The sequence below is a fragment of the Mustela nivalis genome, assembly GCF_964662115.1.
Source record: "Mustela nivalis genome assembly, chromosome: 13".
Lineage (NCBI taxonomy): Eukaryota > Metazoa > Chordata > Mammalia > Carnivora > Mustelidae > Mustela > Mustela nivalis.
This window is the reverse complement of record NC_139032.1, coordinates 80,677,917-80,692,546: the sequence shown is the minus strand read 5'-3', so window position 1 is coordinate 80,692,546 and position 14,630 is coordinate 80,677,917. Positions and strand designations below refer to the sequence as shown.

The 14,630-nt window shown below is 53.2% G+C and overlaps 1 protein-coding gene across 3 annotated transcripts in view; it reads left to right on the top strand.

The window, feature by feature from the left end:
* TTLL11 (tubulin tyrosine ligase like 11) overlaps positions 1-13,645 on the top strand; it is a 225,751-nt gene extending 212,106 nt beyond the window's left edge. For all 3 annotated transcript variants that reach the window (XM_082695341.1, XM_082695339.1, XM_082695340.1), the window contains one exon: positions 12,686-13,645. In XM_082695341.1, the coding sequence (XP_082551467.1) occupies positions 12,686-12,978 (293 nt within the window). In that variant the 3' untranslated portion in view covers positions 12,979-13,645. The remainder of the gene's footprint in view (positions 1-12,685) is intronic.
* Positions 13,646-14,630: the final 985 nt, after the last annotated feature.

Below are 14,630 nucleotides of genomic sequence, written 5' to 3'. Positions count from 1 at the left end.
AAAGCTCTGAGGTGGGAGAGTGTGTGGCCGGTCCTAGGGAACAGAAGCTGGCAGAGGGTGGGGGGTGCACCCAGGCCGAGAGGGGGCTCGGGCGCGAGGGGGTGGGGCGGCTGCAGAAGAGGGCGGGGCCAGGTCTTGCTGTGGCTTCTAGCAGGTGAAGGAAGCGGCTGTTGCTCTGAACGCTCTCGGGGAGATGACAGCAGAGTACGTGCTTCTGAAAGTTCATTCTGGGGGCTGTGTTGGAAGGGGCAGTGCTGGAAGCGGGGAGACCAGTGAGGACGTCGCTGGGAGTCCAGGGGAGCCTGGCCTTGGTGGGGGTGGCTGGCGATGGTGGAGAGGGACGGCAGCTGTGGGAGAGGAGTTTCCAAAACGGCTCTCGGACTTCTGGGTTGAGCGGTGAGGTGGGTGGAGATAGTATTTATTGAAATGGTACAATTTAAGGCAAAGCAGGATGGCGATCCATTTCGAACAGGCTCTTTGAGATGCTAATGAGATAGCCCAGTGGCAGAAGAGCCGACTGGCTTGGAGCTTGGGATTGGAGCATTGATTCCTGGCAGATATTTAAAGCCTAGGGAATGAATGACAGGAAGAGAGAGCCCTGGGCCCAGGCAGAGAGCCCTGCAGGACCTCACACCCACCAACCAGAGAAGAGCCAGCAGAACACTGGACCCCTGAGTCCGGAGTTGCTAGAAGGATACAAAGAAAAGCCAGAGAGTGGGGCATCCGAGAAGTACAGAGAACACACTTTAAGGAGGGAGGCATCCCCACTGACTGATGCCCAGAGGAAGCTAGGAAGGGGAACGGAAGGTACCCAGGCTTTTCTCAGGAAAGGTTCCAGTAGAGGGGAAGGGGATGGAAGCCCACCATGGCGGGTACACAACATCCCTGTGGACGGTTCGGCTGATCTGGGACCAGAGCTAGGAAGGTGAGCTGCAATGTCAAGCCTTTAAATAGTGCCAGAGGCCAGTGTGTTTGATGGCCTTTGGGCCCAGTTCATGAGAAGGAAGAAAGTGCTGGGGACTGGGGGAGGGGAGGGGCGGGGGGGGGGGAGACCAGGCACGGACTCCTCACCACCCAGCTCTCTCCCATAAGTGTTCCGCGAGCTTTCCTGCCTCTCCTGCAATTCTCTGCTGCTTCCTCTGTGTTCTGACCCAACCCGCTCCCCAGCATGCGTGTGCACGCACACACACACACACACACACACACACACACACGCTCACTCACTTTGCCCTCCGCTCTGGACAGCAAACATGACCCTAGAGCCAGGCTGCCGTGGGGACAAAGAGTTAGATTTGCTTTCTGAAAGGGGAGATCTGTGGGGGCTTGGCGCATTTCAGCATGGTGAGAAGGGGTCTCCTGGGAGATAATACACATCCCCCCTCTAGAGAAGACCAAATGGGGGCCAGATGCCCATTTTAAGCAATGCCAGGGAGGACAACCGTGGCTCGGAATCTCACCAGGGACCTGCAGATAGAAAGTACCAGCAATAATTGGGCTTCTGTGGGACTTGGAATCCCTCCCTGCCTCTCTGAGTAGGGCTGATGCGACCTGATTCTCAGAGCCCAGGTGTGAGTCCCCACCCCACCTGTAGGCGGTGGGACTCTGCCTGGACGTCTGTACCTTGGCGCACCCCAGAAGCCCGTGGCACCTTGCTAACAAACAGAACCCAAGACAAAAGCATTTGCTCTGTCATTAAACACTGGTGAACAGGGGCGCCTGGGTGGCTCAGTGGGTTAAGCCTCTGCCTTCCGCTCAGGTCATGATCCCAGGGTCCTGGGATCAAGCCCTGCATCAGGCTCTCTGCTCAGCAGAGAACCTGCTTCCTCCTTTCTCTCTGCCTGCTGCTCTGCCTACTTGTGATTTCTCTCTGTCAAATAAATAAATTACAAAATTGTTTTTAAAAAACAAAACAAAAAAAAACCACTGCTGAACAGCCCAAGGGTTATAAATGCATCTACCACCCAGATTTTGTCTTGAGGATGAAAGGAGAGATGTCCCTACGAAGCGCGTCACAGTGCCTGGTACATACCAAGCACGACTCCTACTAGTTCTTATTATTTTGAGTGTCATTGTCCTGTAAGGGCCTAGACTGCATTAGCTCTGAAATCCTTTCCAAGCCAGAGGTTTTGACCGCTTGCTGAGGAATGAGTGTTGGGCCTCAGAAGGTTCTGCTGGAGCCGTTAATCCCACCAGAAATGTCTGGAATCGTTCCATGGCGTTGCAGAAAGTGGAGCCGGGTCCTGTAGCCCCACCTCCCCACCAGTGACTCAGGGGCTTGTGTCTGTCACAGTGGAGTCGGGTGACCCTGGCTAGGACTAGAGCGGGACCTGGGGCCACTCCGCGCCGTACAGCAGTGTGACCTGTGCCGGACGAAATGATGGAGAAGCTGCTTTTGACGTTGGTTGTGTTTGTTACTCGGGTGTCACAGGCTCCTGGCGATAATGATTTTCCTGCAAGGTCTATTTATGGCTCATTCCTGACACTTACTAATTTTTCCATCCAGACAAGGACAAAGGTGATGGTAACTTGCCGCCGCTGTAGTGCGTAAATACAGTGATTGGGTGCGTGCCATTCTGTTCTCGAGCTGTTCGCCGCGGGGAGCGGTGGGAGTGAGGCAGTGCTCTCCTTCTCCCCCGAAAGGACAGGCCTTCTGGAGGTTTCCATCTGGTTTGGGGAGAGGCGGTGCAGAACAGTAGTGGGAACCCCACAAAGACCACTGACCAACAGTGTGACTCTGGGCAGGGGGCAGGACCGCTCAGGTTTGCCATGAGATTATAGGAGCGCGCAGGGAGAGCGCGCATGTGCATCCCAGTGGGCAGGGCGCCCCCAATAAATGATTTTTGTCACTACCATTTTTTGAAACGGTCAGAAGCCACCATCCCTTCCCCCCGCCCCGGTGCTTCTGGAGTCCCAGGACATCACCCAGTTGCCGAAGGGGAAACTGAGGCCTGAAGAGGGGAGGTGATTATTTCAAAGCCCCGCAGGACAGAGACCATTTTGAGTACCCGTCTCCTGACCCCCTTCGTGACCTGTCCTCCCTGCCAGCCCAGCCAGTCTGCTCGTTTACTCCACAAACAACTGTTGAGCACCTGCGCTAGGGCTGCTGGATGTGGAGGTGAAGACAGCTTGGCCTCGTGACATGCAGTGTGGACACAAGCAGTCAGCTGTCCACCACCAAAGGAGCAAATGAAGAAATGTCATGAGAGTAGGGCAGGACACGTGGGGCGGGCACAGAAATCCAGGTGGGGACATAGCCTGAGACTTTGGCACTGCTGTTCCTAAGTGCCCCGTTGGGCTTCCTTTGGGTGGTGCGTTGTAAAAGCCATTTGGCAAACTTCACAGATGCAGAAACAGAGGTTTGGAAAGGTGAAGCCACTTGTTGAAGACGAGGCCAAGAGTACACGGCACAGCTGGACCCAGTGCAGTGCATCTGACCCCCAGTCACTGTCCCATGAGCCCGATGCTGTCTCGTGGGAAATGCCCCAGTTCCATCTCCCCATGTGGAGTCCTTCGAGACCCCAGCCCTGGCCAGCAGAGACCACGCTCCCATCTAGGGGGATTGTGTGGCAGCAGACCCTGTGTGGCAGGGAACCAGGCTGCAAGGTGCCCCAAGAATGGAGGGAAGGTTCTGGTGATTCATAACCTTGGAGCCGGTGCAGGCTTCCCAGACAGCCCTTGTGGGGAGCATGCCACCCCCTGGATGAGAATCGCTGAGTTCATCCCAGTCCAGATCACTCAGCTTTATTTCCTACCAACGATTCCACACAGAAAGCCCGTATACTTCCACCATTAGACTTTCACTATCAGACAGACACATCTATTCTAAGTGGGTGAAAAAGATGGAAAGGCTGGGGGAGAAGGAACGGGCAGGCGGCTGGCCTCGCCCAGCACACCAGTGCCTTGAAATGGAACTATAGCAAGGAAGCTCGGGTATTTTTGAAAGGGAAACAGTATCTCCTACTCAGTCTGAGTTAATCTCCCGGGCTGTATGCAACGATTTGGATTTAATTATATCGTCGACTATATTGTCGACGCAAACGTGTTCTGTAAACTGGAAAAGAATACGTAAGTGTCACGTTAAGAAGGCGCGATGCAGGACAAGCACCAGGGGTCTGAGCGTCAGGGAGGCATGGATTTAACGCTGCCCTGTCCACCTGCGGGAGCCGCCTGGCCTCTCTGGGCCTGCACTCCTCGTGCCTGTCGCAACGTCCTTTTCTGAACAAGACCCGGGGAACCAGATGAACACACGGAGATGCTCTGTAAACGGGCAAGGTGTTGTTGCTGATTCGTCCTTGGGCCCCAGAACGGAGGTTGGGATGGTGGGAGCGCGGCCGCCAGCATTTGCATTAAGTCCTGTGTGCGAGGACCCCTCCCTAGGAGGAGGGACCAGAGGTCTTTTGAGGCCAGACGGAGCCCGTGGGCCCACCCTCGCCCGCCGGCTGACGGAATGACACTATGTTCTGTCAGGGGCTGTGTCCCCATGTGCAAGGGACAGTTTGGGTGGGAGACATGCATATGGCCACATCCGGAATGTTTCAAAGGCTGCTTTCTCCAGCGACACCCGTCAACCCAAATAAAGTTGCAAAAAATACTCAACAGCTTATCTTTAGGCCCAGGAGGCAAGTGGGCAAAGGGCACTGGCAGGGACCGGCAGATCTTCGCCCTCCTGCTGACATCTGGCCGAGATGGGTGGGGCCCGGGCCTCCGCCGCTGCCAGGCAGGCGTCGTCTCTGCCTTCTCAAGGACCCAAAGGAATCTGAAGGCTCTCAAAGCAGCTAGGGAGTAAAGAAGTTTCGAGAACAGTCCCTATTCCTTCCAGCTTCCAGCTGTGTGACTTTGACAAATCTCTTGAGCGTAAAATGGGATTGGTAGGGACACCCGATGCGTAAGGCTCCTGTGGGATTAAATAATGCGCTTGAAGCCTTTAATTCAGGGCCTGGCCCCTAATGAGGGCTCCATAATTATTAACCAGTGTTGTTCATTGTCACTGCATTTACGGTGACAGGTCACTACAGCGATGTTACCAAAGAGACACCTCCAATTCCAAGTGAGAGCCACAGGAGGTTTTTCAGGGAGCTGACAGGGCAGGGAAGGGGGGAAGGTCTCTTCTATTTCTCCTCAATGGCTCAGGTGATCCCTAAGGCTCGAGTGGTGGTAGGGAGAGTGTCTCCAAGGGCTGGGGGAGCCGTAGCAGAACCGAGAAGTCGGGAGGCTACAGAATTGTTAAGACCCTAATCCCCAGTGTGACTGTACTTGGCGCCAGGGCCTCTAAGGAAGTAACTGAGTTTAAAGGAGGTCCTAAGGACAGGGCCCTGATCCAAAGGGACTAGTGTCCTTATGCGAAGAGACGCCGGAGAGCCAGTTCGCTCGCTCTCGGGGCCATCGGAGGACGCAGCGAGAAGGCAGCCGTCTGCACGCGGGAAAAGAGCTCTCACCAGAGCTCAAACCTGCTGGCAGCCTGAACTTGGACTGTCAGCCTCCAAACTGTGAGAAGCCTCAGTCTATGCTGTTTAAGCCGCCCAGGCTCCAGCAGAGGCGGTATACAGCAGTCCAAGCAGACGAAGACGCCGAGGAGGGGTGGGCAGTGGGGTTTCAGAGAACGAAGTTTTTTCTGGGCCTCCCCCATGGTTCTCGAATGCCCACAGCAGGGCTAGCCCGGTACTAGGCTTCTCAGAGACCACACACTTCACTTCTTTACTCCACTGCCTCCTCGAGAGCCTTTAAGGGGATGGCCAAGATGGAGCGTGTGACCCAGAGTTGCCCGATCACCCATGATGCAGAATTACTCACACTGTAGTTACCAGGGCAGTTTCAGGGGCCTCGTGGCCCATACACAATCCCCAAGAGATGGGAACAGGAACCTGGATTTCAGGCAAGGTCCCCAGGTTATTTTATGTTAAAAATGTTTGAAAACCACAGGCCTTGAGGGAAAGGCCAGTCCTCCGCTGGTGTGAGAGGCCCTCCTTCCTAAGGGCACCTGACTTCCACATCACTGCCCTCAGGCTCTGTCCTCACCTCCTCCGCCACTCCCACCCTGGTCCAAGCTGCCAGCAGCGCTCGCTTGGACCAGTGCAGTAGCCCCCAAGGGATCTCCTTGCTATCTCTTCACTTGGGCCCCTCCTCCTGGTCTCAACACAGCAGCCACAATGACCACTTCCTTTCCTGTCTCCCCAGTGGCTTCCCATCTTCCTCAACATGAAACCTAGAGTCTGACCATGGTCTACAGGGCTTTCTGTGGCCTGGCCTGTAAACTCTTCCAGTCTCATGCCCCTCGGTACAGCTAGAGAAGGGCAGGCCTTGCAGAGGGCAGTGAAGTTCTGCCCCACTTAGTGGTCAGTGTTGATGCCGGGAGAAACCAGGGATATGCGGTTTCTCAGAAACCAAGAGAAAACCAAAGCCAAGCTGGAAAAATTTCATGGTTTCTCAGCTCCATCATTTGATTTTAAAAATAACTCGATGAGATTGTCTTAAAATGCAGACATTTTTAGCCCAAAGTCAAGCTTCTCAAAGTTCGGGGGCAGGTCCTTTTGCTGATAGGCCACTTTTTCCAGATGGGTTTTCAGCGCGGAATGTGTGCAGACAGACTCAGCAGGGGAGGGAGAATGAGGGGGAAGGGACGAGTTCTCGAAGTGGGGTTTCTGGACCAGCACCCTCAAAACCACCTGGGAACGTGGTCGAAGCGCAAATTCTCAGAACTTCAGAAGCAGGAACTCCTAGGGTGAGGCTTGAAGCCTGTATTTTCACAAGTCCTCCTAGAGCCACCCGTCTGGACCATCTTTGGCTCACAAATCTGCACATTGTCTAAGAGAAGAGCTTTCAAAGGTATCTTTCCCTTTGCTGCTTGCCTTACCCTGCTGTCCTCAGCTGGAAGATGGGCACAGTAACACCTGCCTCGCAAGATTGCTTAAAAAGTTCAGTCTATTCAAGTAGACAGAATGGGCCATTTTCAGTGCCTGCTGCATGCCGGGCTGTACTGGGCACTGAGGATGTAGAGAAGACTGGAGCAATGTCCCTGCCTCCAGGAGAACACAGTCCCACTGGGGAGACAGCCTCATCCCCAGGGATTTGTCCCAATATAGAGCAAGGAACAAGGAGAAGCCCCGAGGAAAGGCCGTTGACTCCATCTGGCGATGGGTCAAGGCGAGCATCACAGACCTCCAGAACTTAGAGGCTGGATTGGGGTATTTTTTAATTTAATTTTATTTTTTTAAACTTTATTATATTTTTTCAGTGTTCCAAGGTTTATTGTTTATAATATAAATTATTTTCTAATTTTTATCAACAATGAATATGCATTATCTTATCTGGGAAATACAGAAAAGTAGAAAGAAGGATACAAAAAGACCCTAGAAGTCTAGTACCACCCCCCCCCCAATACACACTGTTAGTATAAGTGAGTTGATGATGAATACCACTGTGTACATTTTGTTTTCCCTCGGAAGGAATATTTTGAAATACTTGAATGGCTCTTAAAACTTTTGCCAAACTGCTTTTCAACCATCCATGGCAATTTCACCACTAACTTCCCATTATTGTTATTTTGCATTTTGGTTAATGGATGAGCAATAGAGTTCTGTGGCTTGGGTGGGGACTGGATGTTTTCTCTCTTACTTGCTAACCTAAGCGAACTACCCATTCATGTGCTTGGTCCGTTGGAGGACTCTATAAGGCTTAAGTAATTTCAATATGAAATTAATTACCCAAACCAGACTTAACATAAAAAACAAACAACCCAGATTCCTAGGGTTTCATTGCAAGAGAATACACAAATCAGAAATAAAAACAGTGATGTACCAAGTGCTTCTGATCTACTTCTCAAAAATAGTGAAGAAAATAGAACCAGTTTCAGCATCTAGTGGTGGTGGGGGGATGGTGACATGGTATGCAAAGCAAGATTTGATGTAATATTATTATGCAACTATTAAAATAATGTTATGAAGCCTGCATAGCAACATACAAAAATATTTATGCCATCATTTTAAGCCATAATAGGTACAAGATTTTGCACACGTATATTACAGTTGAATGAAAGCCCATCTTCCGTGGACAAAGAGAGTGGAGAGAAGGTCAGTCGTCAAGGACACTTAGTTTCTAGAGGGGAGGACATTTGTGAGCTTTCCTATGCTTTCTGCTGGCACTGGCACTGTATTTTATAATAAATAATAAGAAGGAAGAGGAAAGCCCCAGAGAGAACAAAAGGCAGGAGAGACCGCCACCCACCCCCGCCCCGAAGGTAACTTGGATTATCTCCAGTACATTTCCTCCTCCCTCTTCCTCCCACCCCCAGCCCGCAGAGACTTAAGCACCTTCCATTCTCTCCAGCACAGGGAATATTGACCCGGGTCTGGCCACCACTTCCTGGGCCACTTGATGAGATGAGATGCAAGAACCATGTCCTATCAAACTCAAACCTACAGCCCCTCAGCCTGGCTGCGGGGGAGAGCCAGCCACCCGTGTCCTCGTGGTGTATAGTGTGGGGCGTCCCTCTTCCCAAGCCTTCCTGGCCTTCAGACGCCCTCAGACACACTCAGTAGGGTTGAGCAGACAATGCGGGGGTCTCAGCCCCTGTCCCCAGTCCCTGGCCTGAGAAGTGTCGGCTTCGCTTTCTTATGCTGGTCTTGGTGGGGTGGTTTGAGGTCAGGAGACCTGGGATCTAGTCCCGCTCCTGCCAGTCACAAGAATCTGACTTAGGCCTCACTTCCTGGCCCCCTCTTCTGTAAAATGCAGGTGCCAGACGAGGCTTTTAGAGCAACAGGAGGGCTGGTGCTCAGCTGGGTATGAAGAGCCAAGATTCCCTTAGATGAGTCGTTTCTGCTGAGGACGATCTGGGAGGGCAGGGCTCCAAGCCACCCCCACTACACACACACACACACGATTTCATTTGAGGAATTAAGACAAACAAGCAAATCCCATGATGTTTCTATCGCTGTAACAAAATAGGACACACACACCCCTTGACTGGAGGATTTGCTCAGACTGTTCTAGGCCTGGAACTCCACAACTGGCTCGTCCCCCAGCCTTCCAGCCCTTCCCAGTCTCGTCCAGCTGCGCCCTTCTCCACCTGTCCTGCTGCACGCACCCTGGGTTCTTACTAGGCCACATGCCCCACCTCCCTGTTCCCAGCCAAGCCACTGCTCCCAGCTCAGCTCTGCCCATCAGAGCCCTACCTGCTTTGCGCATTCCTTATTGCAGGAATCAGATGCAGAATCAGCAGTGCGTGAGGCCTGGGTTCAAATCCCAGTTACGTACCAGCATGGGGCTGGAGGGCAAGTTATTTCGTCTCTCGGGGCCTCTGTTTCCGCATCTGCACGATGGGAGTCAGACTCGGGATCTGAGTGCCTGGCACAGCCAGCTTGACTCCTGCCAGAGTCAATAATGTGCAGCACCCTTCCCTTCCGCTTCCGTTTTCCCTGCATGTATATAACCTTTATCAAAGTACAACATGTATGCAGGAAGCTGGCACTCTGCCTTTTCTTCAAAGTCATATGTGCACTTAAGTTCAAATTCCAATAGTAGCAAAGGGTTCACGATTAAAAGTGGCTGCCGCTGCTTTGCCGCCTCTTTCTGCCCTCTGGAATTTCCCGTTGCATATTTTACAACTGGGTACATGAGGTATTGATTCCATAATGGGAAGCCTGTATCTCCCCTTCACCCGTTTCGTCCACCGCCGCCGCCCCCCTACCGTGTCTGGCAATCATCAGTTCGTTCTCTGTATTTATAGGTCTGGTTCACTTTTTGTTTGTTTGTTCGTTTGGTGGTTTTGTTTTTTTTTTTAAGATTCCCCATAAAAAACAAAATAAGGTATGTGTTTCCTATAGAAAATCAGGAAATGTAGACAAGCATAAAGAAAACCAAGTAGAACACACGAAATCTCATTTCTCATTGTAGAATGTTTTCTTCCAGATGATTTAGCCACAATACTTCCCCCCTCCCCCAAAAAAGCCCTTGTATTATCTTTCCTTTTTCCCTGGGCATTACAGCTTTAATCACAGCCTTATGCACTTAATTAAGGGAAGGAAACGAATATTTGTTGAGTAAAAGGTGCTCAGTGCTCGCTACTCCCGCACAGGCACCACCAGGAAGCTTGTTAGGAATGCAGAGTCTCGGGCCCCGCCCCAGAATCTGCATTTTGACAAGCTCATGCACGTAAAGCTGAGAAGGGCCGTAGACCAGGGAGGCTTGGAGCCACAGTCCACCTACTGTTCCTTCTCGTCCTGGACAAGAGGCTTGAGCCAGAATGTAAACGCCGGCTGCTTCCTTTACAGAGAAAGACTTGCTACAAAGTACTGCCAGCTGAGCTAAACAATGTGAGTGATGAGGAGGGTGATTTATATTCTGGCCCAGGCTCCTTATCTTGTCAGGGACCAGGGACACACAGTCCCTGGACTGGGCGCCCGTCTGCCGACCACACTTTGAGTAGTGCGGGTGAGATCACACACTTCTGCCGCTGGGGGCTGGGGCTGTGCTGGGTCTCTCTGGCTTTGGATCCCAGCCTCTTCCAGCCTGCTCGGGTCTGTCCCTCCCACTGCCGGTGACAAACGCCCGTGCCGGCACAAATGCCCACGCATGCACACAATCTAGGAGAGCCTGGCCCATTATCGGTGATTAGGAAACATCCATATCTCTCTTTCTCTTGTTCTTGTTTTTGTTTTTAAGATTCATTTATTTAGGAGAGAGAGAAAAAGGAAAAGAAAGAGAGTGTGCACACATGCCAGGGGAAGACAGAGGGATGGGGGGGAGAGTCTGGAGCAGACTCCTTGCTGAGTGCAGGGCCCAACGCAGGGCTCAGTCCCCTGACCCCAAGGTCAGAACCCAAGCCAAAATCAAGAGTTGGATGCCCGACCAAATGAGCCACCCAGGCGCCCCAGAAATATCGGTCTCTTGATGCAGACGGAGCCCCCCTTGGCCCTGCATCTCTGTCTGTACCAGGCCTCTGTTTACATTAAAAGGGTTTTACACCAGGGTTACTGTTCCCTTTATCAGCATCTCCCATCGGAGCCAAACAGAGCAGGGCACTGGCAGAGCATCTGGAGTCCAGAAAAGCTGAGCAAAAAAGCTTTGATGGACTTGGAAGGAGACAAAGAAACAGCTTCGTTGCTCAGCGCCAGTTCCCAACACGAAAAGAGCTCTCAGATCCCAGGGTCCATATATAATCCAGGATTTACAGACTCCAGGCCAGGCTTCTCCCCGAGGACAGCAGCCTGAGTAACGTGGTGAGCCGGGAAGCAAGGCCACTGGGAAGGTATGGATTCGCAGGGGTGAAGCCGGCCTCCTCTACGATACTGAGCGTCACCTGCCCTGAGGAGCCCAGGAATCCCATGACTTTGAATCGTGGGGTTCATTTTCACTTGGACATTGAAAAGACTCAGAACTTTTCATGCAGTGCAACTTAGTTAAAAGAAGTGAGAGTTAAGGGGCGCCTGGATGGCTCAGTCGGTTAAGCGTCTGCCTTTGGCTCAGGTCATGATCCCAGGGTCCTGGGATTGAGCCCCCCGTTGAGCTCCCTGCTCAGGAGGGATTCTGCTCCTTCCTGCCGTTTGTGCTCTCTCTTGCTCTCTATCTTGAATAAGTAAAATCTTTAAAAAAAAAAAAAGGAAAGAAAAGAAAAAAAAAAAAGAATCGAGAGTCAAAGTTTGAATTCCCAAGGTCACTGTTATCTGGCCTACATGAACGTTCAGGGTGGAACATTCATGACCTGATGTTCTCTGAATGTTAGTTTCCTCATCTGTAAAGTGGGACGTAAGAACACTGATCTCAAAAAGGTGTCGTGAGTGGCAAGGTCAGTAGAGTCCCTACCGCAAACTCATTTGTCCATCCACTCGTGCCCTCGTGTACACATTCTACCTGGAGCCCCCAGGGTCTGGTGCCAGGGGACGAGTGTCGAGCTGGAGCTCACAGCCCAGCAGGGAAGATAGAGATGGTGGAAGAACCGACCGCACAAACACGGAAGACGGCGCGGTCGGTGCTGCGAAGGAAAATGCAGGAAGCCGGTGCCAGGGGCCACATCTAATCTGGGCATCAAGGAGAGCTGGAGATTTTTGAGCTCAGGTCCCAAGGACGAGTAGGAACTTGGGAGGCAAAGTCAGAGAAGAACGTTTCAGGGACGTGGTTGGACTGCTGTCTAGAATATCATTTTGGGTAGAGAGAAAGGGGTCAGGTTTATTTTACTCTTTGAGATGAAATCTACATACAGCAAAATGCACACATTTTAAGGTAAAAATGGCTAAGTTTTGACAAGGCACCCACGAAACCAGCACCTCTGTCAAGAGCTAAAACCTTCAGGTTTCTCTCCGTAACTTTCTTGACTGTTAGAAAACTGAGGGACTGGGTTTTAAAGCAGACATGTGAGGGCGGTGCGGAGGAATAAGGCTTCAGGCCGGGGTTGAAATCCCAGCTCCGCCACGTTCCACCCACGTGACGTGGCCCAGCCAGCTCCACTTCTCTGAGACTCAGTTTCCCTGTCTGTCAAACCGTGTGAATTAAGCCTACCTCAGAGGACTGATGAGGGGCTTGAATCTGCAGATGGTGGTGAAGGCCCGGCTGTGCCCGGCACAGGGTAGGCACTCTGGGAGTTGAACCCCAAAGCTGAAGTTTCCAGAAAGGAAGCGGGGGGGGGGCGGGGGGAGGCGGCCTGGCAGGTGCCGTGGGGCCTTGCCCTGCTCACCGCTGCTCTCTTTGTCCACAGGCATGTGCTTGCAGGGCTTTGTGGAGGCTTTCTTTTACCTGGCTCAGCGGAAGTTCAAGATGCTGCCTCTCCACGAGCAGGTGGCCTCGCTGGTCGACCTGTGCGAGTACCACCTCTCCCTCCTGGACGAGAAGCGCCTGGTGTGCGGCCGCAGTGGCACGTCGGGGGGCCGGGCCCCAGACAGCGGCACCCCCCAGGAGGCCGCCGCCTCGGCCCCGCTGGCACAGGGCACCCCCCCGACCTGCACAAACAGCGCCCACAAGGTCTCCAACTCCAGACACGCGCTGTCCTGAGGGCCCCTCGTTGCTGCAGATGGAGAATGAGCCCCTCTGGGCTGAAGAGAACCTTCTGGGCTTCTGGCCCGCAGAGAGGGGAGGCCGGCTGCAGAGAGCCCCTGCGAGAGAGCCCCTCCTCTGCCCCTTCTCGTCTCCACATGCCGCTCAGCCACGCTTGGAGAGGCGAATGATTCCACGCCCGCCTTCCTCTTGGTGGCCCAATGATTCATGAGTCATCGGTGGACATATGACATCCCCAACGTGACAGATGGCAGCGTCTATTCTGGGCTCACAGGAAGCAACAACCGGACAGAACTGTTGCGCTGAGGGCACAGGGCAGCCGGGACCCCCAGTCTGAGCCGTGGCAGGAGACCCTGAGGAAGCCAGCCCGGTGGGGGGCCGGGGGGGGTGCGGTGCCGGGGCCTCCAAGAGAACTGTTCAGTCCCAGGGACATCATGTTCATTTCTTCCCAGCGAGCTGTGAGAACCAAGTGGCGCTGGCACGCGGGCAGACGCGACTCTCCCGTCCCCAATCATGTGCTTCATGGGTGCCGTGAACAGATCGGCCTCGTCTATTCCTTTAGCTTGCCTGTTCCTGCAGTGTTCGCTTTGTTGTTAATTATGAAAAAATTAACCAAGGAGTAACTAAGGAAGGCTCTGAGAGTCTTAGAGCTGACGGGAGCCTCATTTTGTTTGATTTTGTTTGAACTTGATTCCAAAGCCGGTGTCCGGCGGTCACGTGGCTTCTGATGGCCCACCCTGCACAGATAGGGCATGGCCAGCTGGTGGACAGCAGGTGCTGCCAGAGGACCCTGGGTGGGTGGAGGACAGAAGACCCTGGGGAGGACCAGCGAGAGCAGGAGCATGATGTCCGAGGCTCAGGTGGTGGGCGCGGCATGAGGGAAAGCAGGGCCCACACGCTCCCTTCCACGAGACCCTTCCCTTGTCTCCATCTGTGTCCCCAGGCAAAGCCCTTCTCAGAAGGGAAGACTCAGAGGCCTCCAAAGGTGGCATTTTGGAAAACCAAGCCCTGCAGAGCTCACTCTGGGCTGTTTGTCGACCAGAGCCACCTGTAATGACTTTGCTTTCCCAAACAGACAGCAGGACAAGAGGCCTAAGTTGGGAGGGGCAGGAGGAGGCTGAGGCTACTGAATGCCCCTGTTCGGGGATAGTCATCAGCCTGACTCCCCAATCACCTTGGGTAGTTTCCTACTGCTGTTCCCATTTTCAGATGGGAAAAGAAAGGTCTGGGGGGGGGGTCATCTATAGTGTCAGCTTGGTCCAATTCTGTTGGTCCACCCCAGAGCCCCGTTTCCTTTATGTCCCTATGTGAGCGTGACTCCAGCTCCAATCCCCCCAACCCCCCGCAACTGCTCCGGGGCAGCCCGGGGTCTCCCAGGACCCTGCCCCCTCTCCTGCAGTCCGGTGGTCTGGGCCAGGACCATCCGTGTTCCTGAGTGGCGCTGTGAGGGAAGCCATCTGGGATGACCCCAGGCCCGTTCTTCAGTCCCTGTCGCTGCTGGAGCAAATGGGCTTCCCCGGGAAAGACCCAAGTGAACGCGTCTCTCACACTTGTTAGCAGCTGGGAGCAGCACAGAGGCTTTGCAACAAAGCTCTGACTTTGTTTTCAGAAAGTAATCACTTGCCAAAATGGAGTGCAGTCTTCAGGTC